This window comes from Rhizophagus irregularis, chromosome 13 (genome assembly GCF_026210795.1).
Source record: "Rhizophagus irregularis chromosome 13, complete sequence".
NCBI classification, from domain to species: domain Eukaryota; kingdom Fungi; phylum Glomeromycota; class Glomeromycetes; order Glomerales; family Glomeraceae; genus Rhizophagus; species Rhizophagus irregularis.
Genome location: NC_089441.1, coordinates 1,869,170 through 1,885,161, shown reverse-complemented (window position 1 = coordinate 1,885,161; position 15,992 = coordinate 1,869,170). Strand labels below are relative to the sequence as shown.

General features: G+C 30.7%; 4 protein-coding genes across 4 annotated transcripts; 2 read left to right on the top strand and 2 right to left on the bottom strand.

Moving 5' to 3' along the window:
* Nucleotides 1-2,046: 2,046 nt before the first annotated feature.
* OCT59_004992 (uncharacterized protein) lies at nucleotides 2,047-2,406 on the bottom strand (the record flags this gene model as incomplete). Its single annotated transcript, XM_066138085.1, has 1 exon — nucleotides 2,047-2,406. The coding sequence occupies one exon, from the start codon at nucleotides 2,404-2,406 to the stop codon at nucleotides 2,047-2,049; it is 360 nt and encodes a 119-aa protein (XP_065997268.1).
* A 7,148-nt stretch (nucleotides 2,407-9,554) lies between these two features.
* Nucleotides 9,555-10,203, bottom strand: OCT59_004991 (uncharacterized protein; the record flags this gene model as incomplete). Its single annotated transcript, XM_066138084.1, has 3 exons — nucleotides 9,555-9,708; nucleotides 9,808-9,929; nucleotides 10,120-10,203. 3 exons carry the CDS (start codon nucleotides 10,201-10,203, stop codon nucleotides 9,555-9,557), a joined length of 360 nt encoding a protein of 119 aa, XP_065997267.1.
* Nucleotides 10,204-11,504: 1,301 nt separating this feature from the next.
* OCT59_004990 (uncharacterized protein) lies at nucleotides 11,505-12,542 on the top strand (the record flags this gene model as incomplete). Its single annotated transcript, XM_066138083.1, has 3 exons — nucleotides 11,505-11,683; nucleotides 11,816-12,009; nucleotides 12,088-12,542. 3 exons carry the CDS (start codon nucleotides 11,505-11,507, stop codon nucleotides 12,540-12,542), a joined length of 828 nt encoding a protein of 275 aa, XP_065997266.1.
* Nucleotides 12,543-15,277: 2,735 nt separating this feature from the next.
* OCT59_004989 (uncharacterized protein) lies at nucleotides 15,278-15,992 on the top strand (the record flags this gene model as incomplete). The annotated part of the gene is made up of 3 exons (XM_066138082.1): nucleotides 15,278-15,292; nucleotides 15,353-15,576; nucleotides 15,818-15,992. 3 exons carry the CDS (start codon nucleotides 15,278-15,280, stop codon nucleotides 15,990-15,992), a joined length of 414 nt encoding a protein of 137 aa, XP_065997265.1.

Below are 15,992 nucleotides of genomic sequence, written 5' to 3'. Positions count from 1 at the left end.
GTAGTCATCATCAGCTTTAAATGCAGGTTCCTCAGCAGGCGGCTCATTTTCTTGATCAGGTTTCTTATCAGATAGATAACAGTCCGAGAAGCTATCTATAGATTCATCAGTATCTGATTCTATAGGAGCTGGAGATTCCTCAGGAATAGGATCCTCATTGATGACAGGTGCGGGTTTTACCTTCAAGCAATCGGGCTTAAGTGGTACTGGTGGTGGAGTCTTTTTGGTCTCTTCAGTAGGCTTCTTCTCAACAGGAGCGGGTTTTTTTTCAGCAGGTTTCTCTTGTACGTCTTGTGGATTATTAGCAGGAATGCTATATATATTTGCCAAGAACTTTTCTAAGGCATTTGGATCAGATGCGAGCTTCTCAGGAGTTTCTATATCTATTCCTTCTATATTGATTTCATCTATTTCATGGATCCATTTTTTGCCGAGGTATTTCTTGTAAAGATCCTCCCTGGATATGCTATATACTCGGGTTAACTTTTTATTTATATAAGTCCGATTACTATTTATACTCAACTCATTTGATAGGATTCTAGAAGTGTTTATCTTTGATAAGGGTGAGATGCAATGAGTTTCACAGTATGAAGTATATACCCTATAAAATTCTTGAACAGGTAGGTCGGTTATATGATTTTTTACTATGAGGTAAGTGTCCTTTATGAATTGAAATAGGGGTGGAAGAGTCGATATGATGTGATCCTGCTTAGATGTTGTCATAGGTGGTGGATTCCCATTGAAGTCTGGGTAAGCGTCTGCAATGGCTCTCAAGTAAGCATAGAATGCCTCACTGGCGCCTGGGTATTTCATAGCGTCACTGAGTTTCTTAAAGTAGTTGAGGTCTCCCTTGCGGGATGGTGACACATCCAAGAACACTGTGCGCCTATCGTCATTCTCCACTCTGAGAGCATTTTCATTAGTGAGTACAATGGTGGATATAAAGTTTTTGTAATGTGTTGGCGTCTTGTATTTTTCATGGATTTCCATTATATCGCCTGTTACCTTATCCTTCAACGATCGATACAGATTATTCCACTGGCTTTTTTCTGTAGGCATTTCCTCGAGGAGGAGAAGAACCTTACCCTGTAATTGCCCATTGAAACTTCCAAGAATCGTTTGAAGATCGCTGGTCTTATAAACAAGTTGAGTACCTAAAACACTACGTTGAATGAAATCTGTTATAATACTCTTACCCCAACCCTGTCCAGATTTCAGGTAGAGAATCGAATACATTTTCCTTCTAGCTGCCACACCGGCCAACCACTTTATGATATACTCAGTAAGATTCCAATCGCCTGAACACCAGATATCCTGAATGTGGAAGAAGATAAATTTAACCGCAAGGTGGGTTGTAGATTCAAAAGTGGATATCGGACGCAGGATATGGAGGAATCCTGGAAAGATATTGAGATAAAGTTGGCCACCTAGTTTAAAGATACGGGATTTTTGAGGGTCACAAGTAGCTACACATACAGTACTATATTCGATCATAAACCATTTGTTGATATTAAATTCAACCTTTTGTGAAGGAGTAAGGACCCTGTTCAGATTGTGTGTAAAAGACTTTGGTAATTGGACGGATAAGTTTATTAATATTTTTATCAGGGATGTGCTCGAGGTTTTTGATTTCTGATCGCCACATGAAGACTCCATGTGGGTTGGAGCAGGGGATAAAGTAACTGCAAAGATAACCTTTAGCTTGATTGAGATCCCTCATATTCTTTGCAGCGTTAATGAGCCGTTTAAGCTCATCAATACTAAAAGCCTTCTTCTGTTCACCGAACTTGGGGATAACTTGAGCTTGAGTGCTAGTTTGGGCAGTCATTTTTTGTTCTATCAAATCGAGTACTAATTTATAGTTACCTAATCTTCAATTGCCGAATATTTTTCCAAAGATCTGCACTCCTACCAATTTACCCTCCTGTAATCCTATGGTCCTGCGATTCTGCGGTCCTCCGGTTATATCTGGTTATCTTCTAGGGGTAAAAAAAAACTATAAACCACGAACCTTTACGACTGCTCTAAATCTTCCCTTCCCCTTTTTCAAACTACATATATCTGAAATCCAAACCGCTCAAGAGCTCCTTTTACTATAGTTAGCTTTTTTCTAGTGTCCGTTAACTCTTTACAAGCCTTTTGATACGCCTTCCATTCAAGTTCACGGAGGGTACCCTCCTCCTCCAATGATTGGCCAAGAGCATCGTTTGCTTTTTCCTTCTTTTCTACGGCCCTGTCGTATGCCTCCTCGGCTTCTTTATGCCGCTTCCAGAGTACTCGTTCAGCTTCAGCTCTCCAGATTGGGCTGACTTCTAAAAGATGTGGCCCAAAATTGCTACTTGGAATGTGTTCCAGGATATGGCTTACAAGTTCGGGGATTACTGATACTGCGTGCGGGGTATACATGTTATCTGTCCTTATAGGTTACTTATGGTATACCCATTGTTCAATTACTTATTTTTTCTGACGGGGGTGGGACGGGGTTGGTCTTACTGGCTTTATAGACCTTCTAGGGGCTTACCTGCTAACTTATCTGGTTTGCTATCTCACTGCTTCCAACAGATTATTAGACGGAATCCTGATTATATGACAGAACTATGACAGAATGACAGATCTGGGGGGTAAAATCAAAACTTTTTTCTGGGGATACCCCTCTCCCGATTTTTTTGAAACATCTGTCATATCCGTCATATCTGTCATACCCCTCTGATTCTATCGTATTTTCCTTTATTTTCCCTTATTTTATCCTTTTTTAGTATATTGTTATATGACTGATGTTAATGACAGATGGTGACAGATATAGGGGATTCCTGATCCCCCGTAGGGGGGATATAGGTACTGCGAGGCCGTGAGGCCGAGGTGGGTGGAGCGGTAGCGAGACCCACATCCAGCCCGATGACCAATATTAATGTAAGCACCGGTTGGTTTGGAAATTGATACAGTTTCATCCACCACTTTTTCTAGAATTCTCTATATTTATAATTAAAACTTAATGTTAAAAAGAGATCAAACTGCAATATAAATGCTAAAATTAACTTACATTTTGTTGAACAGGAAGATCTGACGATTTTTTTGATTGATTAAGAACGGTTATTTTATTTAATTTTTTGTTAGTAGCCATAACAAAAAAATCCAAATGTAATGAAGAGAAATTCAGATAGAACGAAGAAAATGAAGAAAAAAAGAATGAATTAAATTTCTCTGAATTTATATTAACTTGACAAGGTTTTTTTTTTAAAAAAAAAGGTAGAAACATTAGCGATTTTTCCTAAAAAGGAAAGATAAATGAATAATTTTTTTTTAAAAAAAAAGGCAGAAACATCATCGACATTTCTTAAAAAAGAAAAATACAACGATCAAATTTTTTTTCTAAAAAAAATTGATAGCAATATTGTGTACAAAAAAGGAATATAAAAGGGTTTTTATAAATTAGCTATTTCAACAGTTACAGTAGAGTTTTTTAAATAAAGAATAATAAAATGAATAAACGATACAAATTATTATAACAAATTATTATAATCGTGCGTGACTTAATAAAAATATGAAGATTTCCCACTAGATTTAGTATTAATATTTTTTGGGAAGTTGTTTCCTATTTTTTTTTTTTTTTTTTTTTTTAAAAAAAAAAAGTAGAAACATTATCGATTTTCTTAAGATTTTTTAAAAAAAATTGACAATATTTGACAGCAATATTGTATACAAAAAAGGAATATAAAAGTGACAATATTTGACAGTAATATTGTATACAAAAAAGGAATACAAAAAGGGGTTTTTCATCATAAGACTTCAACCGAAGACCAAAGTTTCTTAAAGTGATCTTTTTTTTTTAAAAAAAAAAGAACAATCTTTTTTTTAAAAAATGACAGCATTCGAAGTACAAAAAAGGAATACAAAGGAGGTTTTCATATCTATTTTAAAATTACACAGCCATTTTATCATAAGATTTTAACCCCTATAAAAAATTTTTATCCGAATTTTTCCATTATTTCTCCGTGTCTTCCGTGTCTTCCGTAAAAATTCTGTGAAAATGATACATTCACGGATATCGAGATGAAAATTTCCATGATTTAAAGCTATTATTAATTCTATTAAAATGATACATTCATAAAAAAAAACATGGAAAGATAAAATACGGATCATATTTTTACAGGAATGTAATACTTATTTAAAATAATAGTTATTTAATTTGATGAATAATTGTTGACGTAAAAATATATTTTTTTTGACGACAAAAAAATAGTGATAGTATTACTGTAGATTAAGTGTTAGATCCTCGAACGAGGATAATTTTTTTTAAGATGATTAATCCATCGTTAATCGCAACGAAATAAATGGGTGTGTAACACTGGTGTAAAGATGTATGTAAAGAGATATGTATAATGCTTTTTTTTAAAAAAAAAAATAGGCAGAAACATTATCAATTGTTCTTAAAAAAAAAAAAATCTTTTTTTTAATACAATATTCGAAGTACAAAAAAGGGAGTTTTCATCTATTTTTAAATTACACAGCCATCTTAAAACGACAGGAATATTTGTGTACAAATTATTCCGAATAAAGATAAATCAAAATTTTTTAGCTTATAAAATCTGAAACATAAATTTTATGCAGTGTGAAAAAAAAAAAAGTATTTTAGTTTTTAATTTTTATAAATCTTGTATAGTGTAAAAAAAAAGTGTTTATTTTTTATAAATTGTGAAAAAAAAGTATTGGAAAAAAAATGTCGAATAATAAAGTATTATGTATATGTTCCAAATGTAAAAAAAAAGGATCAGATAATATTGGTAAATATGTGCATCCTACTACCAAATGGAGACATATTAAAAATGCAAAAAAGAATTATAATTTTAGCGACAACGATGATGATAGCGACGATGACGATAGCGATAATGATGATAATAATAATAATAATAACGATCATGACGACGATAATAATGATAACGATAATGATGATAATAATAACGACCACGACAAAGACCACGATGACGATAACGATTACGATGATGACCACGATAATGATGGCGATAATGATGATAATAATAACGACTACGACGATAATAATCATGATGATAATGATGTAGAATATAAACAGTAAGTATTAAGGAGAATATTTCTGTTATTCGTTAACTAATAATGATTATTAAATGTTTTATATTATATTTTAATTGTAATGATGATAGGAGGAATGAATTTGATAATAGATCTTCAAGATCTCCTACTCCCGTTCTCATGGTAATTGATGATGATTGCTATGATGACAATCAAGAACACCATGACAATCGTGACAATTCTGATGAAAAAACAGAATCATCAACTGCAACTGAATCTGAATCTTATGAAAGTTTATATGATTCTTTTGATGATAATAATACATTTGAAGTATTACAAAAAGGACTATATAGTAGCGATAATGAATCATCTGATGACGGTATTAATTTAACAGAAGGTAATATACGCAATATTTATTTATTTATTTAAAATTATTTATTATTAATGCAAATACATATTATTTGTAGGGTCTAATATTGTAGGGTCTAATATTAATAGTATTAATGATGAAGTTGCTAGAGGTTTACGTCTTCTTGAAGTAAAAACTTGACGAAATATTACTGATGCAGCCTTTAAAGAAATTGTTACTGCAGCTAGTGGTAATTTTACAAGTCAATATACACTAATAAAAACACTTAAAAATATAGTTCCTATTAAACCAATTTGGGTTGATATGTGCATAAATTCATGCTGTGCTTTTACTGGTAATTTGAAAACATTAAATAAATGTACCTATTGTAAAGCTGAATGTTATCAAGAAGGAGGACGACCAAGAGCACAAGTAGCATATTTTTCAATTCAGAATCGATTTAAAATTCAATATCAAGATCCAACACGCGCAAAACAATTACGTTATCGTTCTGAATATATTACCAGAGAAGATAATGGTGCTATTGGCGATGTATTTGACGGCTCACAATATAAATATCTATCCCAAGAGGGATATTTTCAAGACGATCGTGATATTGCACTTTTAGGTTCTGTTGATGGTTATCAACTATTCAAACAAAAATGTGATGATTGTTGGATAGTTTTATTTATTAATGCTAATTTGCCACCCCATCAACGTGTAAAAAAAGAAAATTTACTTATTACTTCAATCATCCCGGGTAGAGGTGCGCTCCGGATGAATCTGGTCAATCCGTCATCCGGATGATCACGTGACGGATCAATCCGGATTAAAAAAATCGGATCATCGGATTATCCGCGGATTGACCGGATTGATTATAATTCCGGCCGGAATTAAGTAATCGGCATGGAATTATCCTTTTTAGGTATGAGTAACGTTACACAAATCCAAAAAAGGCAATTTTGTTTCCCAGCAAAAATGAAATTTTGGGTTTCACAAGAATCCTAAAAAGGACATTTTTCGCCGATCATTAATTTCAGCCGGAATTTATGATTAAGGTATTTAATTGTTGTCACGTGACTCACGGGTATGTCGATCGTTTCCATATTTGGCGATACCCGTTCCACAAAAAACCAGTTTTTCTAAATTTAGTTTCCGGTCGTGTAACATAAAAATTCCTAAAAAGGAAATTTTTTTGTCGATCCCGTATAGGATTGATCGGATATCCGGTCATCCATCCGGTCTATTTGACGGATTCATCTGATCAATCCGAATCCGCCTATTAGACGGATTGATCCTAGGATGACCGGATTGACCAGATTCGGAGCCTACCTCTAATCCCGGGTCCTAAAGCTCCAAAAAATTTTAATTCTTTTATGAAACCAATAGTTGAAGAATTATGCTTATTAAATGGTAATTTTAATTACATACATTATGATAAAACTTAATGATAAAAAAAAAATATATTAAAAATAATTGTAAATTTGTAAATTTGTAGATGGTGTTGAATGCTATGATGGTGCTACGAATGAGAATTTCCTCTTAAAAGTTACGGTACTTTCCTGGTCTGGAGATACTCCCGGATTATCAAAACTTGCTTGCTTAACTGGACATAATTCATACATGGCATGTCGTTACTGTGATCTTCGTGGGATATATAATAATCATGTATATTATCCTACAACACCACCACCATCAATTGAAACATATAAAACTTATAATCCATCAGATTTACCAAAAAGAACTCATAGAGATTATATGATAAGAATTGAACAAATAACGACAATACCGCCATCAAGAACACGCGATACATTAATTTCTGATTTAGGTAAATAATAAATCTATTGCAACATAATTTTTTTTACTATAAAATTAATAATTATTATTTTGAAATAGGTGTTACAGGACGTAGTGTTTTATTAGAAATAGAAACAACTCAATTTTTTACATGTTTTCCAATAGATATTATGCATTTGTTTTATGAAAACATCGCATTATATATGTTAAAACATTGGATGGGTTGTTTTTTTAAAGATTCTATTCTTAATGATCAGCCATATGTAATTAACAACAAACAATGGACTGAGATTGGGATTGAAATGGAAACCGTAAGAAAATCCATTCCAACTGATTTTGGTCGACCACCACAAAATATCTTACATCACCATAATGGTTACAAAGCAGAGGAGTGGGCTTCATGGATAACCTTATATTCTTTACCTTTATTAAAAGATCGTTTGCCGGCAAATTATCTTAAAGGTTGGTCCTTTTTTGTTAAAGCTGTTCAGCTTTGTCAAAAACGAGTATTATCTTTACATGATCAAGAAGAAATAAGGAAATTATTATTGCTATTTTATCAACATTATGAACGGTATATATATTACAACATTTATTTTATTTATTGAATTATTGTTCTTTTATTAAAATAATATTATTTTTAGTTATTATTATCAGTTTTTGGCTGCCCGACTAAGTGTAATGAAAGTATGCTTTCATTATATTTTACATGTTGCTGATAGTATTCAGGATACTGGACCATGTTGGTCAACATGGCAGTTTCCTATGGAACGTACTTGTGGAATGTTACAACCGCTAGCAAAATCACGCCTCCATCCATATAAAAATCTAACAAACAATGTATATTTGTTAGAATTATTTAATAATTTGTGTTATTTTAGAAAATTTTATGACCAGATCTTTCCTCCTATATCTGATAAAAAATATAAAGAGCACTTGGTTTATACAAATGAGAATTATGAAGAAGAATTTCAATGGCCTTCTAAACCATATACTCTTACATTCCAAGAAGTTAAAAAAATAAAAGATCATTTATGTGTAATAGATGATCGTGCATCAGAAATGCGATTAAATGTATGTATTATTTTATTTTATGTTATTTTATTTTCAATTTTAAAATTAAATATTGACTAATATTTACATTTTTTACATTTTTTAGGATTTTGAAACCAACGGAACAAAATTTGGTCGTTTAATAACTTCCGATGGTCGAGTAATTGGGTCAGAATGGATACGTAGAAATAAAGACTGGGCACGAATTAATTACACTGTTTTGGTTAGTATTTAATGCAATATAATCATTTATTAATTTTGTAAATTAATTTTGTAAGTTTTATTTAATAATTTTCATTTTAGACCCGTTTAGAAATTGACAAATGGGCTCACTTACCAAGTGCAATCCCAGAATTCGTAACTAAATCATTTTACGCCCAGGTTAATTATTATTTTTTATACGGGTATATGGATCAGAAAATAATGCTAGCGAACGTAACATGGACAAATGAAGTTAATGAAGATTCATTAGGTACAACTTCCTTTGTAGGTGATGGTTCTACACAATTTATTGATGTTACTGCAATCAATAGATGTGTAGGTTTTATGAAATTGGGACGTAAAACATATATTATTGATAAGGAATGTATGGAAGAATGGGAATAATAATTTAATTAAAAATTGTCTATTTAGTCAAATGGTAAATTGAGTATTTCGATGTAAACGGATTTACATCGAAAGATGTGCGATGTGCATGTCGGATTTTCTTAAATAGTGAGTTTAGTAAATAAATTCTTATTTCGGATTTTCTTAAATAGTGAGTTTAGTAAATAAATTCTTATTAGTTCTTTTACATTGTACTTTAAAGTTCTTTTGTATTGTAAATTTTTATTACGCGTTTTATATAAAATCCCTTAATTTCAATCTAATAAAATTAGAAATAAACGTTTGCGACAATTCCAAATACCCATTATATATTATATTCTCTGGCTGGTTGATTCCATCTTACCTATAGAATGGACATCATTATTAATAACAGACATATTTATTTATCACAGACGTATTGCAATGTATTATAATATAACGTTTATAAATAAAATTGTTTATAGATACAACAATTAGGCAGAGAGTCAATTTGATATTTAGCCTTTATAATAAAAATCACGTTAATACTATAGCAATAATTATAATAATATGAATATTTTTTTTATTAAAATGATTTATTAATTAATACTATTAAAATGAATTATTAATCATCGTCAATTTCCCAAATAGCCAGGCTAGACTGGCTAGCCTGGCTAGAATCCTCTCTTTCTAATTCATCATCAAATACTTGGACCACTTGCTGATCCTGCTGTTGCTGTTGACTTCATAATAATTCATCAAATATTTGGACCACTTTCTGATCCTCTAGACTTCGTAACTTTTGATCCTGATCAGGATGATCAGAATTCTGCTGATGCTGTTGCTGTTGTTGTTGTTGACTTCGTAACTTATGATCCTGATCAGGATCCTGTTGTTGTCTTTGTAACTTTTATGACCGTTGTGACCGTTGCCGTTGTAATTCTAAAAATATTATTTAGAAATCAATACTATTTAGTAAAAGAAATTAAAAATTTTACAGATTCAAAATTAAATATTTACTTGGTTTTTTCCAAAACCCACTTCTGAACTCTACATGATATCTTTCTCCGTTTCTTGTTTGTTTTCCTCTCGGGTCCTCACTTAAAGATAATTCCATTAACTAGAAAGATTATGTAAATTAGCTTATATTTGAAGAGATAATGATAGTATAGTATTTGTATAATATTGAATATTTACACAGCAATCCTTTACGATGCCATGGAATTTTTCAGAAGCCTGGCGCCCTGTATAAGTAGTTCGGTATCTCTGGTTGATTTTTGCAGCGGTTGAGGTCCACCACGCTCTCTTACAACTCCCCCACCGAGGGAGTGGTAATGATCGTTACCTTCTTTTCTTTCGTCAATCAACATTCTAACTTCGTCATCGGTCCACATTTTTAAACAATTAAAATTAAAATTTTTTTTGAAAAAAAAAAATTGAAATTGAAATTTTTTTTGAAAAAAAATAATTAAAATTGAATTTTTTTTAAAAAAAAATGAGGAAATGAGGAAAACGAATGAATTTGATTTAATTTTTTTTTTCATAAATTAAATAATACTTACTTGTTAATGATGTAATAAATATCAATAAATAAAAGTCTAATTAATAATAATATTACTTATTAATGATGTAATGAATTACTACTCTGATTGATCAAATTGAATTACTCGATGTTTATGTATAATTCTGCGATTTTACCCGCGACTCACCCGCGATAATATAATACTTATAATATACTGAACACCCGCGACTCACCCGCGACTCACCCATGACTCACTCGCAACATTACTAAACACTTTGATGTAAGACACTATACTATTATCGTGAGATTGATCAACAGTTAGATGATTAAATCATAACCATCTCTTATAAAAAAATTACACAAATTTGAACCTTTTTTTTTATCAATTGACAAAAAGAATTTAATCACTAATACTTTATTAACAGTCAACAGGTGCCTCATTTCGAATGGTATGTGATTACAAAATGATGACCTAATACTCAACAGCGGCCTTAATATCAAAGACATTCGAATGGTATGTGATTACAAAATATGAATTTACCTCGCGAACCCACACAAAGAAGCAGTTTTTAGAAAACGTGGCTAGACAATTCAACGATTTTAGTTCTTACAAAATGTAATACTTCACAACTAAAACTAAATGTACAAGTGACCACTAGCCTACCAATACTAAACAGAACAGAATGTAACAAAATGCTTTGGTTAATTATTTTTTGCGCCATTGATTTTTTAAATGGCTATTGCTATATATATATTAAATGGCTATTATATAGTACTATTATTTCACAATTGTATTATGGATTTCTTATATGATATGCAAAATTGCATGTGATATTTTAATAACGTTTTGTGTATTTTTGTATTCTGCAGTTAGCCCATTATTTTATTTATATGGTTAAATTTATAATACTCTCAATCTTAGATTATCTATATAATGGAATATTCCCTAATTTAGAAATTTACCATGATTTTAAAATTTTTTCCGTACAAAAAAAAATTTTTTTCCATGATTTTTTACTAAAAAAAAAAATTCCCCTAATTCCATGATTTTTAATTTTTTTTTACCTCCTTATAAAAAAAAAATAAAATAAAATGGATTTTATTTCAAGTCTCTCACCTTTCTCGCGTCTCTCACCTTCTTCGTATCTCTCACCTCGCTTCTAATTCTAAAAAATGAATACCAATAATAATAATAATAATAATAATAATAATAATAATAATAATAATAATAATAATAATAATAATAATAATAATAATATTCTATTTGCTCACCAAACAACAATGCAGGAGTTTAAAGAAGGAACTAACTCTATTCATAAAACGACGCTTAACGCGCTTATTAATAACTTGCAGTAAGTAAAATAATTAATAAAAGAAATAAATAAAGTAAAAAAATAGATAAATAAATAAATAAATAAAAGAAAAATCTTTAATTATAATCTTATAATCTTAAAATACATTTTTTGACGACTTGTAATAAATAGACCACCAGTATTTAGAAGTGGGAGAACTTCTACGTTTAGTTCGTTCGGAGTACCTTCGTTTGGAGCACCCTCGTTCAGAGTGCCTTCGTTTGGAGCACCCTCGTTCGGAGTACCTTTGCCTTCGTTTGGAGCACCCTCGTTCGGAGTACCCTTGTTCGGAGTACCTTTGTTCGGAGTATCCTCGTTCGGAATTGGTAATAAAATTAATAAAATTTGTTTTTTTATATATATATATATTTAACTTTAAAACAACTTCTATTATATTATTATAGCTGCGGCAAGAGCAGTAACAATAGCAGCAACGACCACAGCAGTAACAACAACACCAACACCAACCGCACCAACAACAACAAGTGCACTAATACTAGCTGCACCAACACTACCAACCACATCAACAACCATATCAACAACCGCATCAACAACCGCATCAACAACACCACCAATACCAACCGCATTAACAACTACATCAACAACCGCATTAACAACCGCATCAACAACCGCATCAACAACACCACCAATACCAACCGCATTAACAACTACTGCTGCATCAACTGCAACAACAGCAGCTATTGCAACAACAACAATAGCAGCAGCAACAACAACAACATATCACCAGTCATCAATTCCATCATACTGGCCTTTACAGCAGCAGCAGCAGCAACAGCAGCAACAGCAACAGCAACAGCAACAGCAGCAACAGCAGCAACAGCAACAGCAACAGCAGTAACAGCAACAGCAGCAGCAGCAATGGCAACGGCAGCAGCAATGCCAGCAGCGTATGCAGCGCCGACAGCGCGAATGTTTTGAATCAACGGGTAATAAAATTTATTAATTTAATGTAAAAGTAAATTTTATAAATTATTTAATAATAAAATTTTTAAATTAATAAAAATAGGAGCTGTTTGCTATTATTGTAATGATAATCATTACATCTTCGCTTGTACTCAAATACCGAAAGAGTACAAAGGCCGTTGCGTTAATTGCTGGGCGGACGATCATATGGTTATGAGTTGTAATAATGTTAAAATAAGAGAGCCTTGGCTCTAAATTTTTTAATTTTTTAACTTTTTTCTAATCTTTTTAATTTTTTAAGTTAGATTAAAAATTATTTTCTGAATCATGTTATGTTCTCGAACATTTTTCCGATTGGGGTCGGATAATAAAAGATTAATTAAAATATTTGATTGGGGTCGAATATTTTTCTTTTTCCGATTGGGGTCGGATATTAATCTTTTAAAAAATGTTCGATTACTATTTTTTTTTGTCCGATCGATTGGGGTCGAATTAATTTTTGATTACTATTTTTTTTTTGTCCGAGTCGGATTAATTTTTTTTAAAAAACGTTCGATTGGGGTCGAACCAATATAATAAAAAAAAATTTTTTTATAAAATTATATATTTATTTTCATATATATTATTTTTAATATTTTTTATTTATTTTTAATATTTTTTATTTATTAATATTATTAATTCGCAATTCGTAAAAAAAGTAAACATGAAAAAATTTACATTACATTTATATAATGATCGGTAGGAATAGTAGTGATAATAAAATGCGTTAATATTCATTAATACCAATAATTAAATGCGTTAATACTAAGAATCTCTAATCGTTTTAGATCTAAACATGAATAATGACGATACTTGATGTAAAACTCGTTTCTATTAGTTAGTAAATAGTATGTACATGAGAGGTAACAGCAATCCAAAAGGCGCGTTACTTTATAAACTGGTAAACTTTATAGAATAAAATAACAGCTAAAGGAAACGAAAATAATGAGATATTACTAAGGTATACAAGGTATAGGTATCATGTATCATTCAGCGATATTAAAACAGTACCAAGTTATGTATGATAAGTTTATACGAAGTTTATATCAACGACGAAGTTTAATTTTCTAGATCTTTTATTAAAAATTGGAATAATAATGAATTTCTAAGTATTTTTCTATTTATTATTTTATTTAAGAATTTTTTTTATAATAAAACTTGCTTAGTAATACAGTATATAATAAAATCAATAAAATCAATAAAATAAGTTTCATATTGCATAAAAAATTTTTTTATTTAATTAAATTTTTTTTATTTAATTAATTATATTAATATATTTATTATAAAAGATTATTAAGGAAAGGTAAAAAAATTAAGTAAATTTAGAATGTGACGAAGGTGGATAAGGAAATAACGTGAGCGTGATGGTAGTTGCAGATGGTATGTGTATATGGTGGCGGCGGCGGTTATTGTGGTGGAGGAGGAAGTAATTGTAGTAAAGGAAGTGATCGAAAAAGTAATTATAGAGACGGAAAAGGTGATCGTGATGAAGCGATTATTGTGATGTTTGCAGATATTTTCGGTTTTACTATAATATAAAAACTTGATACACGATTATAATATGGTTGAATTACGGTTAAATGGGTTAAATGATATTAAATGTATATTATAGAAACGCGGTTCTGTTATAATAAAATAACTTGATCGCTAATATTATTATAAATTATAAGTTAATTTAAAATAAATACATTGTAGGTAAACAGTCATATATATTACTTTTTAAATACATTCACAATTCACAATTAAAGTAAAATGATCTCCCATCGTACAATTGTAACGATTGTACTAAAATAAACGTATATTTCGTATATTTTCAAATATTGTACAATAATCGCACAATTTTTATATCCTAAACTTTTATTGCACAAAAGTTGAACGTTTTCTGTATACTTAATTTAAGTTTATTTTCAATTGTACAAAGATCGCACATTTTCAATACACTATAAAATCGACATGGCCATTTTTATCCAAAAAACTGCAATAATTGTATGATTTCCGCACGGACTTGAACAAATATTGCACAAAAATTGGATGATCTTTTTTCATAGGGTATGCGTAATTTTAATGGGAGGAGCATAGTGCGCTTCTTACGAAGTCCCTTCGTGGTAGGGCCGTAGTACTTTTATAATCATTATAATGGCAGGATTTCAAAATATTGTTAATAAATTTTTTGCTTTTGTATAACTTTGTAATATACGTAAGAATAAACGAATTAATATAGATCGCTTAAATTTCACTTTCACATTTTTCAGTACAATTTGAAAATGAAGCGGATTGTTTATAATTTTGCATACATTGATTTTTTATACTATATTACATGATCAACTCAATCGATGTAATAATCTTTTAATGTAAATATTTTTTTTTCATGACACATCTTTAACCTAGTGTATTTCAGCTAAAACAAAAGAGGAAATAAAAGAATATACAATAAGCTTTCCCATTTTCAGTTTTTTGCCTCCTTTATAATATTATAATAAAAAAATTAGTGATCAATATTTTAAAAAAAATCGCAAACAATATTTATATCATATATTAAAATGTATTTATCTCAATATTCATCGTTCTTTAATTGCTAATCATGATATCATTCAGTTCGATGGATAAATTTTATATAATTAGGATATCGAAATGATAATTCAATACGTATACAGTTATTATTTATTCAGAAAATTTTACATGGCACATTTTTTCCTTCTCTCGTAGGATGAACAATTTGAAGACGCGTTAGCGAGTCCAACAATATCACTTGTATTAACGGTGCCGAGCAAAAATGTAGTCGAAAAATTTAACCAATTAAATAATGACTTTAGCGAAAGAATCAACAAGATCAGTGGCAAAGAAGAAACACAAACTAAAGGTAAAGATAAAGCTACGGAATCAGAACTCGAAAAAGTGAACGAAAACAAAAAACGCGTTGACAGTTCAAGGTAGTCGAAACGACTCCGATAGCGAATAAGCTACTTCGTTCAATAGGTAAACAAACTTGAAAAGTTTTTTTTTTGGTTGCAGATTATTGTAGTCAAGTGGAGAATTTTTGATCATTCTTCGAATACGTTTTCGTTAAACTGAAATTAAGCAGGTTTTGTATTTAAAGTTTATTAGTTAGCTTTAGCCACTTATGCTTAGTGATTTTCTTGAGGATTTTGACTAATTTTTTGTTTTTGTAAGAAATTGGAAGAGCGAGTTAATGAAAGAAAAGGAAATGGTTTTCTTTGAGGGACTGACCACCAAGCCAAAGGTAGAAGAACAGGATTTTGAGTTATGTGCTTGGTTAAGGCTGAGTGCTGAAAGGAACTTTATTCTCAAGTCTCATGCTTTGCAAGTTCGAGAATCAAATGGGTAA